This window comes from Poecile atricapillus, chromosome 27, assembly GCF_030490865.1.
Source record: "Poecile atricapillus isolate bPoeAtr1 chromosome 27, bPoeAtr1.hap1, whole genome shotgun sequence".
NCBI lineage: Eukaryota > Metazoa > Chordata > Aves > Passeriformes > Paridae > Poecile > Poecile atricapillus.
The window spans coordinates 3,273,278-3,290,877 of record NC_081275.1 but is presented as its reverse complement, the minus strand read 5'-3'; the positions used below and the strand labels follow the sequence as shown (position 1 = coordinate 3,290,877).

The 17,600-nt window shown below is 53.0% G+C and overlaps 3 protein-coding genes across 6 annotated transcripts; 1 reads left to right on the top strand and 2 right to left on the bottom strand.

The window, feature by feature from the left end:
• Window positions 1-3,213: 3,213 nt before the first annotated feature.
• PSME3 (proteasome activator subunit 3) lies at window positions 3,214-9,106 on the bottom strand. The gene is made up of 11 exons (XM_058857914.1): window positions 9,006-9,106; window positions 8,507-8,539; window positions 8,147-8,209; window positions 7,603-7,707; window positions 7,269-7,317; window positions 6,569-6,681; window positions 6,009-6,077; window positions 5,729-5,796; window positions 5,522-5,576; window positions 5,211-5,297; window positions 3,214-4,768 (listed from the first exon to the last, which is right to left on the bottom strand). The coding sequence occupies exons 1-11, from the start codon at window positions 9,045-9,047 to the stop codon at window positions 4,688-4,690; spliced, it is 765 nt and encodes a 254-aa protein (XP_058713897.1). The 5' UTR covers window positions 9,048-9,106; the 3' UTR covers window positions 3,214-4,687.
• Window positions 9,046-13,316, top strand: BECN1 (beclin 1). 2 transcript variants are annotated; one of them, XM_058857897.1, is made up of 11 exons: window positions 9,046-9,403; window positions 9,520-9,587; window positions 9,655-9,713; window positions 10,082-10,172; window positions 10,428-10,564; window positions 10,725-10,919; window positions 11,126-11,272; window positions 11,750-11,899; window positions 11,988-12,048; window positions 12,499-12,641; window positions 12,929-13,316. In XM_058857897.1, the coding sequence occupies exons 1-11, from the start codon at window positions 9,046-9,048 to the stop codon at window positions 13,095-13,097; spliced, it is 1,578 nt and encodes a 525-aa protein (XP_058713880.1). In that variant the 3' UTR covers window positions 13,098-13,316. The 2 variants fall into 2 exon arrangements, with proteins under 2 accessions (XP_058713880.1, XP_058713881.1); XM_058857898.1 differs by having other exon boundaries at window positions 9,122-9,437.
• Window positions 13,233-17,425, bottom strand: CNTD1 (cyclin N-terminal domain containing 1). 3 transcript variants are annotated; one of them, XM_058857910.1, is made up of 7 exons: window positions 17,029-17,425; window positions 16,867-16,942; window positions 16,478-16,688; window positions 15,861-16,023; window positions 15,279-15,423; window positions 14,808-14,904; window positions 13,233-14,439 (listed from the first exon to the last, which is right to left on the bottom strand). In XM_058857910.1, the coding sequence occupies exons 1-7, from the start codon at window positions 17,198-17,200 to the stop codon at window positions 14,278-14,280; spliced, it is 1,026 nt and encodes a 341-aa protein (XP_058713893.1). In that variant the 5' UTR covers window positions 17,201-17,425; the 3' UTR covers window positions 13,233-14,277. The 3 variants fall into 3 exon arrangements, with proteins under 3 accessions (XP_058713893.1, XP_058713895.1, XP_058713894.1); XM_058857912.1 differs by having other exon boundaries at window positions 14,843-14,904; XM_058857911.1 differs by having other exon boundaries at window positions 16,478-16,649.
• Between the last annotated feature and the right edge of the window lie 175 nt (window positions 17,426-17,600).

The window sequence follows — 17,600 nt, the reverse complement described above, 5'->3', positions numbered from 1 at the left end:
GCACAGACACAGCAAAGGCAGCAACAGGAAAAGAAAAGAACTCGGAAAAGAACTGAGCCACGGCTGCGTGGGACACAGCAGCACAGGTGGCAGAAGTACCTGCTCTCATCAGCTCACAGCAGCAGAATGAAATGCCTCTGAGTCCCAAACAAGGCAAAGCAGCGCCGATTTCCAAGTCAGTCTTTTAATCCATGAAGTCAGTGAGCCTTCAAGGATTACTTGGGTTAGGCTTGGAAGAAAAATTCCATTTTGGTTTTGGCCTGGAACATGGTGCCCATTTCACCTGGAGCACAGAGCAGAAGCACCGCTGTCCTGGTCCAGGTTTGGAGCACAGCCAGGACATACCTGCTGCCTCCCAGGAAAGGGACAAGTGTCCTGCTGCCTCCCAGGAAAGGGACAAGTGTCCTGCTGCCTCCCAGGAATGGGACAAGTGTCCTGCTGCCTCCCAGGAATGGGACAAGTGTCCTGCTGCCTCCCAGGAAAGGGACAAGTGTCCTGCTGCCTCCCAGGAATGGGACAAATGTCCTGCTGCCTCCCAGGAATGGGACACGTGTCCTGCTGCCACACACACCAGCACAGCCACAGTGAGACTGCGGTGGAACCTCCACAGCTGCATGACAAAGCTCATATTGACCTTTCCTTTGAGAAGTACACAAAGAGCAGATCGTTCAGGTTTGACTTCGCCTCGTGGCTTTGCATCTCCAGTTCCTCTAAGCCAGGGCACAGGCTGCAATTACAGAAGGGCCCTTTCCAAGCAGCACAGCAGTAGTTTAAGAAAACTCCACAGGCCTTCCTGCCCCACAAATCACAACTCAACCCTGCAGCTGGGCTGAGAGAGATCCAAAAATAGAGTGTGGGAACACTCCTGGTTGTCTGCATGTTGGGGGCCTGGAAAGAAAGAGAAACCCTAATCTGTACTGACATCCCCATGACAAACCAAGCACAGCACACACCCCAGGGCTGCTGGAAAAGGATGGCAGCTTTCTGCACTGCCTCTGCCCCACTGCAGAGCCTGTGCCATGGAGGCCTTGGCTGATACCAGGTTTTTTAGCACTGTCTGCTTCTGCTGGACTTTTCCAGCTCTGGTTTAGAGATGTTTCAGAATAAACAAAACAGGCCTAAATCCACCATTATCTTGCAGTAGGAATTTCAGGAAGCAGAGTAATTAACTAAGTCTGCAGAGCTAGAACCTGGGTCAATAGCTGCCTGATGAAAAGCAACAAGGGATCTTTGGGGGTCACACACACCACAGAACTGCTCATGTATCCTCTCCAAAAGGAGCCTGCAGCAGCTTAAAGCTAACCTAGAATTAAAGAAATTGCACGTCTCCGTAACAGCAGCGTAACTTGTTTAAGACCTGCTCAGTGCACGTACTGCTTGCCACATGCCAGCCCCCAGTGTGATCAGCCCATCACTGACCCACATCCCATACAGAGAACTCACATCCTACCCAGGTTTTATTTTGGCTATGTGGTTGCTTTTAGCCACTGCCCATTTTATATTTGCTAAATTGCCCACATTCCCCAAACAAAGCAGGGGAGATGGGACTGCTGGGTTTTTACGCACACAGAAAGGTAGAGGTGGCAAAAAATAGCATCTGAAATTTACTGAAACCCAACCCAGACAGGTTTTAGCTTGGGGAAACTTGGAGACGGCAACAGCGACAGCTGGGGAAAGGGCACAGTAGGAAAACCTCTGCCAACACTCCCAACACCAGCAAGGCTTGAGCAAGCCCCAAACCAGAGCTCAGGCTTTAGAAAGCTCCCAATGCCTCACCTCACTGGGTCAGCTTATGCAAAGCACACCAGTGGAGCCTGCCTGACCCTTCCTCCATTCCAGCTGTGCTGCTGGCAGTGCCTGTGGCTGCTCACAGCTGCTGAGCCATTGTTCTCCTCCCCTGCACTTCCACTGGGATGTCTCAAGGACTGGTGAAGCAGAACCATGAGTGCACGCTATGACTGCTCCCAGACTCACTGGAATCACAGACAACAAACCCTCCCCTGCTCCCACGGATGAACCCCAGCACCTGCCAAGACAATTGTGCTGGATGCTCCATCCTTCCATGGGAGTGCTGGCACTGGACTCCTGGGAATTCAGGTTTTTTGACTGTGGTGAGGAGGAGCCCCTCATGCTGCACCACACCAAGTCCTGCCAGCAAGCCCTTCCTCTGGGCTCTGCTCCAGCTGCCTTGGCCCTGAGATCTGTTTGCAGCTCAGTGCCCCCGCCCTGCACGGGTCAGGCACCTGCAGGGCTTTCCCACACTGCAGGAACTCTCCTGCACAAGCGGCTGCTCCCGTTCCCGGGCAGCCGGAGGTGCCACAGCCGGGAGCCCCGGTCTGCAGGAGCTGCTCCCAGGGCCAGCCTCAAACTCTGCTGAGCAGCAGCATGACCAGGGCAGGCACAACCCCAAACAGGCACCGAGCCCTGGACTGGGGGCTGGCTCAGAGGGGCTGCAGCCCTGCAGCTGGGGGCAGGACGCTCAGGAAAGCCTCAAGTGCCCCTTGAGAGGCCTCTGTGGCCCAGGATGGAGGGAAGGCAGGAAGAGGATGATCCCCAGAAGAGCAGAGGCCACTGGCTGGGGACAGCAGGGTGGCTGGGGACAGCAGGGTGGCTGGGGACAGCAGGGTGGCTGCCTCTCCTTGGGTACCACACACAGGGAGCAGGCAGGAGCAAGAGACTCTGTGCCCCACAGGGACAGCAGGTGCTGCATCCAGGACAGCCCAGAGACACCTGCCTGGCAGAGAAACCCTGGAGCAACTGCAGGCTCAGAGAAACACCATGCAACGTCCCCACATCTGTCTGAACTGGGACAGCCCAAGTCCCACACTGAGCTGAGGTGGGACAGATCCCATCACACCCAAGCCCATGAGCAAAATCATGCCCAATGTGAGGCATACTGAACAGAAACAACCTACACAGCAGACTAGTTTATAACATAGCCAAAAAGAGAAATGAGGAGAATGAAAGTAAGGACCAACTGAATGTGAGGAAGGCAGAACCAGAACTGGACACTAAAACTGCATGGCCTAAGAGCCCAGCATCACACACAGGGGGCTGCCTTGAAAGAATTCCAAGTACCTTATTTTAATTTCTTGACATGGTAAAAGTTTACATACGTTCATCTCGCAACGAAAGCTGAACAAATTAAAAGGAATCAATACAAAGAAACACAAGGGGAAGTGCTGCTCCCAGACAGCAGCTCAACGCAGTTGGTTTGTTACTGAATATTTATTAGCGGGAAGACTAAGAGTTGACTTACTACAAACAACAACAGAAGAGTCTATAGCAAGGGCCAGCAGCCCGCCACACTCTGGGCAAATCCCTGGGAAACCAGCAAGAGACAACATGGCTCTTAGATGTGGAAGCAGAGAAAAAAAAAAAACTGAAAACAAAGTAAAAAAAATAAGGGAAGAGAGTCCATTTCATTTGTCACTGTTGTTACAATGAGATTAACACAACTCTTAAGGCTACTGCACAATAAGAATATACAGGTGTAACAGCGAGACCTGGGAAACAGCGAGGTTCCTGAAACAAATGATTTAATGTTCCCTGATTAGGGGACTTAAGTAGAAATACTATAAATAAGAAAATTTTGAAGCCTGCAGCGTTATGGGCCCACTTGCCACACACAAAAACTGACGCAATACAACCAGTCATTTCCAAAGGGGTTTGTAATGGACCACGAAATGTTCTGGCAGCTTGGAGGAGTCACGAGGCACAGAGTGTGCCCTTTGCAGGGGAAAGACTGCAAGGTCTGCAAGGTACCAGGTGGGTATCAGCCACCCTCACCGTCAAGCACCAGCTGTGGCAGCCAGCCTGCTCTGCCGAGGCACCAGGGAGCACTGCCAGGGACAAGGGGACTCAGTCTGATCACATGCAGAGATATTTTAGGAGTTTAGCATCAGATCTCCAGCCCCTCCCTTCCCTCAGCCCAGGCAAAAGCAACCCATGCTGAAGGGGCAACTGGGACGTATGTGAAAGAACATTGGTTTTAGCCAAGAAAGTGGCTCTAGTCAAATGGCAGAAGCCACCTGAGCTCATGACAGCCAGGACAGCACCAGCTCCAGTTCCAAGCATTTGCCTCATGCTCTGCACTGATCCAGACAGAAGTGGTGAGGCAGAGACCTGTGTGGCAGGCTCTGCTGAGCCAGGAGAGAGCCAGAAAGGGAGTGCAGATGGCTCAGTGGCACCAGAGCACAGCTGCCAAGGGGCAGGGTCCCTGGTCAGTGCAGAGCTGGTGGCAGAGGGGCCTGGCCACAGCCAGCAGTGGGGAGAGAGCTTCCCTGCTGTGGCACTGCTGGGCCTGCCCTCGTGCTGGGCTGTTTGCCCTGTTCCAGAGACCCCAGTGCAGCCACCAGACAAGAGATGGGACAGGACAAGGGCTTGGTCTATAGTGTTGTTCCCACTCATGTAGGAAGCAAGGCATGAAGGAATGTCCCTGCCTGGCTGCAGCAGCCTCTGGGGCATCCAGTGCAGCATGGCCTCTACTACCAGTGACTAGAGGAAGAGGGAGAGCTCCTGAGACCTGAACAAAACCAATCACAAAACTAGGCAAGAATTTCTTTAGAGTTTAACTAAGAATGCAATACTATTTCCAGCCAGTTTCCCATCTCGATAGTCACGTAACAAACCAAGGCAATGACGGTCTTTAGTTGACTGAACAGTTCTCAAGTTCAAACGTTGACACTTAATAGAGGGTCTCAGCATTGCTGCTCCGAGGCCTCTTGATCTTCTCAATGTTTTTAAGGATCATGTCATGCAAAGTGACCTGCAAAAGGGAAGAACAAGACTAAGACAGGAAGCCATCCAGCTTTCACCATAAGCACTGCTTACCACAGCAGCACCACTGCCCTTGCAAGCACACACCTGGTTAAGGTAAGGGCTTCCTTCAGCCAGACCTTACAGAAGCCAGTATATGTAATACCAAAAACATTTATTCAAAAACCCTAGGACTGGCTTGTGCTGTAAGAAGAGCTTAGGATCAGATTCCTACAAAGGGGGCACATATATTTTGGAGTAGGACCCTGTGAACACCGCTGGAAACATCTGCATCTCTAGGAGATGGTGGAGAAGCAACAGTTGGCTCATCTGGCTGAAGCCAAAGCGGGAAGCAGGCAGCAGGAGTGCTCAGGGGGAAAGGAGCAGCAGCAGGATCACAAGGGCCCTCCTGCTGCACGAGGAGCCAGTGTGAGCTCTGTGTTTTCACTTACATATTGATTTCTCAGCTCTGAAATGATGAGGCGCAGACTAATGTACTCCTTCTCGTCGATCTCCGTCACGGTGCGGCGATAATCCTCCTGCCGGGAGCAGACGCGGCTCAGCGGCCGAGCTCAGCCCAGCCTCCCACACTCTGCCCTCCACAGAGGAGCCCCACACCTCCAGCTTGCTGCCCTCAACCCTTGTACGATCCCCCCTCTTCCCTCAGGACCCTCATCTCAGAAAGGACAGTGACAAAGCAGCTCAAAGAGTCCCAGGAAGCAGCAGTGTAACCACGTCAATCTCCATGTCCCCGCTGACTTACCACATGAGGGTACTTGGCTATTTTGGACACCAACTTTGCCCTTGTGATATAGTATCTGGCAGGAAAAGAGAGATTAAAGCTCAGACAAACAGCACCAGGATTATTTTCAGGTCCAAGCTGCCCTGTAACAACAGCTGGGGGACCTTTCCCAAACACACTCCTTTTCCCAGGAGATCCCAGAAAAGAAGTCTCTTCTTGCATCCCTACCTAGAAATCTGGTCCAGGTAAGACGCTGCCTCACTCTCCACAGTCCGAAGCTCAGCAACTGTTTCTTCCTGCAGGGAAGACAAGGAAGCCATTAGCTCCAGCAGGCTGCAGCTGGCTTTCAGGGCTCGGGAAGCACTGTCTCAGCAGCACCACATCAAGCTCAGGCCTGGGTTTTAAAACCTAATCTAACCCCAGGACTGCAGCTGCTGGACACCATGAACTGGAAGATTCAGAGGAATCCCAAAGATACAAGTCCCTGGACCACCAAGCAGTGCCTTACCTGAATAGAAACACCAAAATTGTTCCCATCCTCTATCCTGGGAATGAGAAGCTGCACCCACATTTTGACCTGCAGTGGAGAGATCACGACACTGACCAATGCCAACACCTGCACAATGACTTCTCTCAGGAACGTCAGCAAAAGCCTCCCAGGACCCTGTGTTCGTCACACAGCTCGTGGTAACCTGCTGCAGGTCCCTCATGCACCTATAACACTCCCAAGACCATTTCCCATGGCTGGGATGCCATGAAAGCCAGCACAGGCCCAGCCTCCCATGGGAAGCTCTCCTCACCATGCCACAGGAGCTCTCGTTGGGAGTCTGTGCCTGTGCAAAAGATGGGCAAAGCAAAGCCTCATGAGGCCTGGTGACAGACATCCTTCTCCTTCAGGTGAACAACAGAGCTCCCCAAGGGTTTCACCTGCCTCCCAGCCCCTGTCAGATAGAACAAAGCCCTGCTTTTCCTCATCCACAGCACAGAGGGACCTGCTCCTTTCACAGCTCCACCTCTCCAGGAGTAAAACCACCCTGCTGCCTCCCCTCACTCCAGGCTCACACCCACCGTATTGCACTTCTCAATGAGCAGCCTGATTTCTGGTTTCACTTTCTCAATGATGTCCACCAGCTGCTGGTTGCTCTTCAGCATCCCATTGGGCATCACAAACACTTTGGTACCTGTGGCAGAGACAAAGCCCCAGCGTCAGCGACTCGCAGGGACGGCCACAGCAGGGTCGGACCGAGGGGCCACCTGAGCCTCACTCATCTCCCACCAAGGCCACAAAGGCACTGAGCCAGGCTGTGGCCACCTGTAGGGAAGGGGAAACGGGACAGCAGTGACCACAAGGGAAGGAAAAGAGAAAACACAGAGCAGGATGAGACTGAAGAGCTCGAGGATGCTGAGCACAAAGGGTTTTCCTGGGTGCACACGTACAAGAAGTTTCTGTCTCAGCTTAATCCAAAGCCTGGAATCTTCTTCCAGACAAAGAGAGGAACTGCACAGAGCCACCAGAGTTCAGCTGCCTCTGTCAGCAGGCCAAGATCCAGCAAAGTACTACTTATGTCTATCAGAGACCTACTAATTAGGCTTCTAAGAGCTGGAACCTGACTCCTCCACATCAAAACATCTGTAGGTCAGGCTCTGGCCTGCATGAGCAGCAGCTGCTGTCAGGGCAGGGCAAGTGGGGCTCACAATTTGCATCCCCAAGGCTCAGTGCAGCAGTTCAGGGGACAGGCAGCAACACAAGGAACTCGGGGATTCTTACCCTGAAAGGTCTCTTCGTGGTCTTCCAGCTTCCTCTTTTTCATATTTGGCTAAAATATACAAAATGTTTTACTCACAAACTAGTCGTAAGCTGTAAAAGCGTTGCAAAGGACAAAAAGGAAAGCTTAAGGGCCCTGCCATGTTCCTGGTTTCTAAGCACTCTTCCTCAATGCCCAGGAAGGACTGCAGAGCAGTGTTACCTCCAGCAGACTTTCCAGGCTTGAGAGGTCAATCTCCAAAATCTCTGTTATTAAATAAGAATATCCTACCCCAGCACAGAGCAAACCATGCAGTTTTAACAGAAGCTGGGATCACAGCCAAGAGAGTAACCTTACCCCATCCAGTCCATCGTGGCTGTTGGTGAGAAGAATTGGGTCAGGCACTGGGAGGTTCATGTCCGAATGGATCTGAGTAAGATCATGAATATTCAGGATGGGTTCCTGCAAAACAAAGCAGATTTGTTATTTTATTGTGAACTAATAAATTCTGCCATCCCAAACACAATGAGAAGACAAAAGATTCAGGCATCCCCCTTGTCCAACTGTAAAATTAGGATGAATGACAATAAAAGGTCTGGCAATAGGCTGTGACCCCCCCACCCAGGAGTGCCAGGCCATGGTCAGGGGTGTCACTGTCACCCAGCGCTGCCAGGGACAGCCCACTGTGGAGAAAAAGAAATGTGAGAGATCACACAACACTGCAAAAGGCAGCACCCCTCCAGAGCAAACAGCACTGCAGTGCATGTGAGCACCCAGCTGCTGCCTTGTGTCCCTGCAACGAGGTAAAGTGCACAGAAAAGACCCCTGAGGAGACCTGCCACACCACTTCCAACATGGAGCTGAAAATGGAAAAGGATACAGAGCACAAGGCACACCCTACCTTAAGGAATCCATCGAGTTCTAACAGCTTCTTTGGAAAAAAATTTGCTACGAGGTCTTCAGCCTAAGAAAGAAAAAACAAACAGTGATGTGAAAGGCCACACAGCTCCTGCCAGCAGGTAACAACACCAGGGAAATATCTGTGCGTAAGCAGGAAATGAAGAGAAGGGAAGCTCTTCCTGCTGCCAAAACCAAACAAAGCCCAGGTGAGAAGAGAGCCACGAGGCTCAGGATCCTCACTGCAGTGGGTGAATGATGCCCTGGGTGCTGCTAAGCTTCCAGGGCAGGTTTAACCCACAATGGAGTTTGTCAGAAAGATACGAACAAAACCCCTCTTTCCTGCACGGGCTGTGACACTCACCTCACTCGTGATGCGCTCCCTGAAGGAGTCAACCTAGAGAACGAAACGGGGACAGGTCAGGGTCGCTCTCGAGCAGCGGGGCCCGGGAGGCCGCGCACCGACCCGCCCAGCACGGGAACCGGGAGGAGCCCGCGGACACCGAGCGGGAGCTGCCCGGGGAGCTGCAAACCGCGCAGCTCCCGCCGGGCTGGAAACACCACCGGGCGGCCCCGGGCAGCGGCCGCGCTCTGCCGGGCACGGTGAGCCCGGCCCCGGCCGCATCCCCGCCCGCCTGGGGTGGAGACACCGCGGGCTCCTCGGGGCGGGCGGGCCGCGCTCGGGGGCCAGGGTGGACCGGCCGGGAGGCACCGTGGGGCGGCCCCAAGCCCGCCCCGCCCCGGCGCCAGCAGAGCTCAGCGCGGGCCGGCGGGGCGGAGGCGGCAGCAGAGCCGAGCAGAGCCCAGCAGAGCCCAGCCGGGCCGGGCCGGGCGGGGCGGGCCAAGCAGCGGAGCGGGCGCACCTTGAGCTTCACCTCCGGGTCCACCTTGAGCAGCGAGGCCATGGCGGGTCCGGTCTGGGGGCCGCTCCGCTTCCCCGGGCCCACACCGGAAGTGACCTCACGCCGCGCGCCCGCCAATGCCGCGCGCGCCCGCCGCCCGCGTGACGCTCCCCGCGCGCAGGCGCCGCCGGGTCCTGGCCGCTCAGCGCCGCCCGGGGCGGCCGCACGGAAAATGGCGCGGGCGGCCCGCGCAGCCCTGCCAGGACCGCGCCCCAGCTGCGTCACGTCCGGCGCGCGGCGATGGCGGGGCGCGCGCGGGCGGCGCGATGGAGGGAGCGCGGGCGGGCGGCGGCACCGCGCACGTCAGCTTCGTGTGCCAGCGCTGCTGCCAGCCGCTCAAGCTCGACACCTCCTTCAAGGTCCTTGACCGCCTCACCATCCAGGAGCTCACCGGTACCGCGGCGCGCTGGGCTGGCGGGCCGGGGCAGGGGCCCGGGCCTAGGCCTGGGCCCGGCTGACGCCTTCTCTCCCACAGCCCCCCTGGTGACCGCCGCCCCTGCCAGGCCCGGGGACCTGCACGAAGAGGAGAGCGCTCTGACCGAGGTACGGCGGGGCCGGGCGCGGCGGCGGCTCCCCCGGGCCCTCCGGTAACGATGCTTCTCGCCTCCAGGAAGCCTTTGTGGAGAACCGGCAGGATGGCGTGTCCCGGAGGTTCATCCCGCCAGCCAGGTACTGCACTCCCGGCAGGCCCGGCCCGGCTCCGAGCCTGGCCTCTCCCTCCGGGCAGCTTGAGCCGACGCTGCGGCCGTGCCTGAGAAAGCCTCCCCGTGGAGGGGCTCACACTGAATAGCTCCCGTCACCTCCCAGAGTGTCCCCGGCAGGAGCCCCGGGGCCCCCGGGCTCCCTGTCAGCCTGAACACAAGTGCACGGTCCTTGGGGCACTGCTCCTCTGCTGGGGGTCACCACAAACCTGACAGAGCCCCCAAAATGGGTTGCCCCTGCTCTCCCTTTCCTCTGACCCAGCCCCAGGTTATGGTTGGTGCTGGAGTTGCCTCCCCTCAGCGCCCAGCACTCATCTCAGTAACATTCTCTCCAAGAATGATGTCAACAGAAAGTGCCAACAGTTTCACGCTGATCGGAGAGGCCTCGGATGGTGGCACGATGGAAAACCTCAGCCGGAGACTGAAGGCAAGTGGCCACGAGCTGGTAACTCAGATCCTTGGGAACACAGCATCAGCTCTTCCTGATGCCATCCAAAACTAAACTGCAAAGTTTCCCTTAGCATTTGCCTTCCAGGGGCTTGGTTGGTGAGTAGTTGAGCAGAGATAGATTATTTTAATCAATATTTGACCTGCAAAGAAGACTTTTGCTAGCTGAAGCTGCTGAAAACCAGCAGGCAGCTGCCTGTGGTTTCACCTGCACTAATGTGAGCCCTTCCTCCAGGTCACTGGCGACCTCTTTGACATCATGTCTGGGCAGACGGATGTGGATCACCCCCTGTGTGAGGAGTGCACTGACACTCTGCTGGACCAGCTGGACACACAGCTCAACATCACGGAGAATGAGTGCCAGAACTACAAGTGAGTGATCCAGAAATGACCCAAGACAGAGCTGCTGTAGCTTGAGGCACCATGAGCGTGGAGAGCTCAGGGTTGACAGGAGGTGCAGGGGCTGCCAAGGAACTGACAGTGCAGGGCTTACCAGGATATCTGTGTTGGTAATCCTGTTGCTCTCCTTCAGGAGATGTCTGGAGATACTGGAACAGATGAACGAGGATGATAAAGAGAAGCTGCAGACAGAGCTGAAGGAACTGGCACTGGAGGAAGAGCAGCTGATTCAGGAGCTGGAGGATGTTGAGAAGAACCGCAAGATTGTGGCTGAGGACTTTGAGAGAGTCAGGGCAGAAGCGGAGCGGCTGGAGCAGGAGGAGGCTCAGTGAGTGAACTGCACCTGCAGCTTGTGGCAGGGGTTGGAGGCAACAGATAAATGAAGTTGTAACATGAGAATCTTGTAAATGTGCCCAAATGCCAGTGGCTCGCTCTCTGCAGAAGGAAAGGTGGCGAGACCAAACTGGCCCACAGGGTTGTCACTCTGATGTAGAAGCCAGCACTCAGCACTTCTTGTCTTGCTTTTGCTCAAAGGTATCAGAAGGAATACTGTGAGTTCAAGAGGCAACAGCTGGAGCTGGATGATGAGCTGAAAAGTGTGGACAACCAAATGCGCTATGCCCAGATGCAGTTGGATAAATTAAAGAAAACCAACGTCTTCAATGCAACCTTTCACATCTGGTAATGTAGACACTGGAATATTATATCCATGTTCATGGCATCTGCAGTGTGAGCCTGTTAAGTCACTGCTTTTGACAGGAAAGGTGCAAGCCAGCTCACAGTTAGCTCACAGCAAAGCAGTGAATGCCACTTCCCAGGAGTGGCAGCTGAGTAAGGTGTGCCAGGCTGTGGGACTGGGAAATGACTCCTTCACCAATCCCAGTAACACTTTGGGAACTCCTCTGCCAGCCAGCAGTGACACTGGCATTAGGGTTTACAGAGCAGGCAGTGTAGAGAGGCTGGCTAGGGATTTTTGTTGTGTTTTTATGACAAAAAGAGAACAAGTGTTAGGTATTTACATACATTAGTTAAGAATAGGCACAAACCCTCTGTGTGGCACTGTGTGTGCTGTGCTGTTGGGACATGGCCCCTATTTGGTTATCAGGCCAGGAGCTTTTCCCAGCCTAGCACACTTATTTATAATTCTCCTTATCACAGGCACAGCGGGCAGTTTGGCACAATAAATAACTTCAGGCTTGGCCGTCTCCCCAGCGTTCCTGTGGAATGGAACGAGATCAACGCTGCCTGGGGGCAGACTGTGCTGCTGCTGCATGCCCTGGCCAACAAAATGGGCCTGAAGTTTCAGAGGTATGTGCAGTACCACACACAGTTCATTTGTGACCCCCAGGAAGACAGGCAGACTCAGGGGATTGTGAATTCTGTCTCCTTCTTTCAGATACCGTCTTGTCCCCTTTGGCAACCACTCCTATTTGGAATCCCTTACTGACAAATCCAAGGTAAGAGATCCCATACAAACAATGGGACATTGACCTTGAGTGACAGAGCCCTGGTCACAGTGGGGATGCAAGAAACAAAACTTGGTCTCTGTGAATGTGGAGTCTGGGAAAGCTGACTGCCCCAGCATGGTAACATCTCACTCCACATCCTGTATGAGGCCACTGGTGCTGCCTGCCAGCAGTGTTAAAAGTGTCAGAACTGTTGAATGACACACCTGGCCAGAGGCAGAGGCCTGCTTTGGGGTGATTGGCAGGTAGATGGATTGATTTGGGATTGGTGGAAGTCAGGAATGTAGGCCTGCACATGGTAGCCACAGTCACACTTGCTCTGTGCCACAAGCCATTCCTCAGCATCCCATGACAAATTTAAGCCTCATGTGAGGTTAAAAAGCTGCAGTGACCATATCAAAAACACGTGCTTGGGGTGCCTGATGCAAATCTCTCTTCCAGGAGCTTCCCCTGTACTGCTCTGGAGGCTTGAGGTTCTTCTGGGACAATAAGTTTGATCATGCCATGGTGGCATTCCTGGACTGTGTGCAGCAGTTTAAAGAGGAAGTGGAAAAAGGTGAAACCCGGTTTTGTTTGCCTTACAGGTGAGTGCTGCCACAAAACTCTGAAATTCAGCCCTTTATGCTCCCCCTAGAACTGCTTGCTGTTTCAGTCCTGACTTTCAGAAATCATCTGGAATTCTTTATGATGTGTGTTTGCTAATTTCATTGAAACTTGAAGTCAGCCCCATGGGTGGAGTCCTGAGACTTGCTAAAGTCCTTTTAAAAACAGCACAGCATTCTTGTCAGATTTAAAATTTACTGCTTGATGTCATACTGAGATTAAATGTCTGCAGTAGGAGTGCACTAATTAAAGCTTGTGTGTGATACAGGATGGATGTGGAGAAAGGAAAGATTGAAGACACAGGTGGCAGCGGTGGCTCTTACTCAATTAAAACACAATTTAACTCTGAAGAGCAATGGACAAAAGCACTAAAATTCATGTTAACTAACCTGAAATGGGGCCTTGCCTGGGTCTCATCCCAATTCTATAACAAGTAGCTGTTGTCAGAACTTGGCCTAGCAGCTGTGGAGTGTCTGCATTGTGTTGGAGAAAAGCAAATTAAGATGTCTCTTAATATTAACCAGTACAAAATGTTTACAATACCAAAAATCCACAAGACACTTTAATAAAAATACCATTATTACATGTAGTTTATAGAAAAGCAATATGCAAAGTTGTATCATCGAGCTGAACAGAATAAAACCAACTATTAAATGTATTCTACACTCTTATTTTTGGGGTTTGTGGCCATGCACGTAAATCATTGTCAAATTCAGAACACCCATCAGTTTGATGCTGCTCTGTTACAGCTCATGGAAGGCTGGAAAAGCAGAATGTTACAAACATGGGGAATGATGTGGGAAAACTGCCAGAGCTCTGCCTGGTCATTAAAGAGCACTACAGTTTGAAATAAAGTATTTTCTAAGTCATATTATCACTTCTTTTTGTTACTGAACTTGACAAGTGTATAACAACATTACAGCACTGTCATCCCTCCTGCAGCCTGTTCCTGCACAGGGCTGCAGTGAGGGAACAGTGAAATATTCCACACTCCAGGTGTTTCCAGCCAGCAGTGCCTCCCACAGCACAAAGCTCTGGCACTCAGGACACACAGGCTGGGCACTGCTGTGGTGACAGGCACAGCACTGGCCCCAGTGTCCTCATCACAGCGCTGGTCACTGCTGGCTGTGGGAGGGCAGGAGCAAACAGGCTCCAGGTGCTGGCACAGAGGGGACAATCAGGCAGCTGAGACAGGGGTTTATAAAAGCAGCAAGAGGAGACAGTGCAGCCCCATTTGTAATGCAGGTGTGAGAGCTGGTGCCAGCAATCCCTGTCCCAGCTGAGAACCAGGCATGGCAGCACTTCTCAAACACAACTACTCCGAGAGGTCTCTTTGGTCAAAGGAAAGTTAGATTCAAAACTTAAAAGATGCAGCTCTTACAATAAAGCTTTTAGGGCATTTTTGAACACTGTGGTGCTGTTGGGTCTCTCTCCAGAGCATGGGTGTGATGCCTAGCAGGACGAGCCTTGCTAATTAACACGTGACTGATGGGCTGTTCCAGAATTCAGGTAACCCTGAGCCGTGCTGGGTGCCTGGGCAGTGTCACAGGGGAGGTTCTGTTGTCAGCAGTGTGACAGTTCCTGCTCTGGGCCAGTGACTGGATGGACAGGGTGGTTCTATGTCTGAGGCAGAATTCTGTCCTCAGCAGATTTGGTTCCACAGTTCCTACGGTGCTGCTCAGGTGTGGTGCTGCCCACTATGCGCTTCACCACGGCGTAGGAGAACTCCAGGATACTTTGTGAAGTAATGCCAGTGATGCAGTTTAAATGCTCCACAACCTGGAAAAAAGAAAAGATACAGCACCTAAAGACTGTGAGTTTACAGATTGACAAGAGTGACTGCTCCATGGACACATTTCACAGGGAGTTGTCCCATGAGATGGCTCCTCTGCCTGCCAGTGAAACATTGTCTGTGGGGTTTTGTTCTGGCTGTGAAGCACTGAAGGCAAGGACGCTCACCAGTGCCACGCTGCACACAGAACTGCCCCATGCCCTCAGCTCTGACACAAGCCCACATGCTTCCTGCTAAAAAGACAGGTGTCCCCTCCCTCATGCCACTCCCAGTGCAGCCCCATTTGCTGTGCTGAAACAGATAAACCACCTTGGCATTGTTCCCGTAGAGCCAACGCCTTCAGCAGCGACTGTACCTGATCCCAGTGCCTGAGGCTCAGGATGAACACACCTGTGCTGATGACTCCAACAGCCAGGAGCATGAAATCTTCCTTCACTGTTAAAAACTTGGCTCTGCAGAAGGAAAAGCATGTTCAGGTGTAAAATGCTGTCTCGCAGTTCAAAAGCACCTGCTGCTGCAGTTGCCAATGCCCAGGACATGTTGGCTTGTTCAGGCCAACCAAAGCCCAACACCAGAAGCTGGAACTGACAGTGCAAGGCTGGGTTTTAATCAAGTGAAAAGCTTTCCATGCCTGTGAAGCAGCTGTGGGAAAGCATGTTGCTTTGAACTGGTGTATTCAGAAACGATGAATACCCCTCAAATTAGTTTTTTTTTTAAAACATGCCCCTAAAATGGCATAATGAGAGTTATGCTGCTATTTATTAGCTTTTTTAAGGGTTTTAATTTCAAAGGGTTATTTGAAGTCATTGTCAGGTAAGGCCCTTACATCTGCAGCTCGCTTGGTGTGGAGTTGTCGATGGCAATCTTCAGCAGAGTGTCGTAGATGGTCTCCCTGGTCAGGTAGCAGAAGTCCAGCAGCTGCACACACAGCTGGTGTAAGGGCTTGGCAGGAAGCAAGCAGCCATTGTATCCTGCCAGAGATCACACCATCAGTCCCACATTTTGGGTCACTAAACTGAATTGGGAGTGTTAGGTACTGCAAGGGAGAGAGAATTCTGAGGACAGCTGCCCTGTCTGAATGCCACAGGGTCCCTCGGCCTCAATATAACTTCACTCTGAAATTCAGGCCATCAGACTTGGGCCAAGAAAATGGTAGAAATTATTGTAGAAAATGGCACCAGGTTTGGGGGCCTTAAACTTAATCTTTTACTGAATGAGTCATGACTGGCTGTCCAACAACATTAATCACTTTCTACAAAGGACAAAATTCTCATCTAGAAAGTGAAGCCCTGGACAATCTGAACAGTTCCACGTGCAAAAATCTGTAATATGAGACATTTTGGTTCAGACCAGCAACAGCTCTATGACCCTAATAAAAATCTTCCTTCCCATTCTGTCTGTCTGATACCTAGAACCTCCAGAAGCAATTCCACGTAGGCCAAGGGAGTTGACACATTGATCTGGTAGTGCAGAGTGTTTAAAACAGCAAGCTCCGACTCCAGCAATTCCTGTTTAGTGTAGGAGTATTTTAAGGATTGCAGAAATTTTAAAGCTGTGTCACTGGTCACTCTCTGAAGAGGAAAAAGAGACAAAATGTCTTCTAGGCAATAAGGCTCTTGGTGGGAACAAAGTGATCCATTACCTCTCTCCTCCTGCCAAGCACCAGGGCTGCCACTCACCCGCCTGTCCTTTGAGCTGGCATGGGAAATCCAGCTCTGACCTTTCCTACAGCTTTCCTCGACTCAATAAACCATCCCCAGGCAGGTGTGAACCCCTGTGGACACACAATTTTTGACAACCACAGGCCAAGATTTTCCTGCACTTTTTTTTTTCACCCAGAACTGGGAACATTTCCCAGGAAATTGTTACTGGATGAGCAGCAACCTCCCTGCCCTAAAGGGAATATCGTGTCCTTGGCATTTTATTATCACTACTGTCTTTCAAAGAGGAAATCTATTTTTAAGAGATTAATACACTGCAGATTTAACCACGCTCCTAAAGCAAGGGCAGGCTGAGCAGGCTTACACTGTAGTGCAGAGAGAGTTTGCTGGCGAGCTGAACACACGACACGAGTCGCAGGACAAAGGTGTTGACAATCTGATCCCTGACAGAGCTCCAGCTGCTCTTCTGGCCCTGGCCACGGCCTTTAGCGTTCCCTCTGTCACCACACATCTGTTCTACTTGCTTGATCATAAACCTACAAAACCCATAATTGCTCAGAGAATGGTTCTGTCTGCTGAGAAAAAGGAAGAAAGGAACTAATAATTCGGGTTAAATGAATGAAGAGACAAAGCTCTCAACACCCACATTTGTCACGTGTGGTTTGGGTGAGTGGGACAGAGTGGGACAGGGCACGGGCAGTATAACCCCATCAGAGAATGGGAAATGTGCTCAGTGTTTAGGACTCTTACTACCTTTCAAGTAACTCCACTGCCTGGTACCGTGTTGAGTGGTTCAAGTGCCATTTTTCAGACAAAAGGAATATAAACTCTGCAAAGAGCACAGCACTCATTTCAGTCTCCCGAAGCTCACTGTACAGCTGTCAGCTGCCCCGGGAGCTGCTGCAGCTGTCTCACCTACGATCCGTGTCTCTTTGAAGCACCCAGCCTGCTCTGGCAACTCGCTCAGGTACTGCTCATTCTCCGTGGCCAAGTGGATCAGCGTGTCCTCGATAATTTCAGGAGCAACTCCACTGAACACGGGGCCTGAGTCACGGCGCCGGGGTTCCAATGGCACCGGAGACCCCATTTAACGGCTCCGGGCCGAAGCCGTAATGACAATGATTTCACCGGCCCCACGGGGAGAGAGCAGGACAGGGCTCCGGCACCTCCTCCCGGCAGCGCCGGCTCCCGGCTGCTCCGAGACAGCGCTGGGACGGGACCGGACGGGACGGGACGGAACGGGACCGGACAGCTCCTGGGTGCGGGCGCGCTCGAGGAGGGGCCCGGGGGGTCCGGGGAGGGCCCGGGGAGTTCGGGGAGGGCCCGGGGGTTCGGGCAGGGTCCGGGGGATTTGCGCAGGGCCCGGGGGTTCGGGGGGGGGTTCGGGCAGGGCCCGGGGAGGGCCCGGGGGGTTCGGGGAGGGCCCGGGGGGTTCGGGCAGGGCCCGGGGGTTCGGGGAGGGCCCGGGGGGTTCGGGCAGGGCCCGG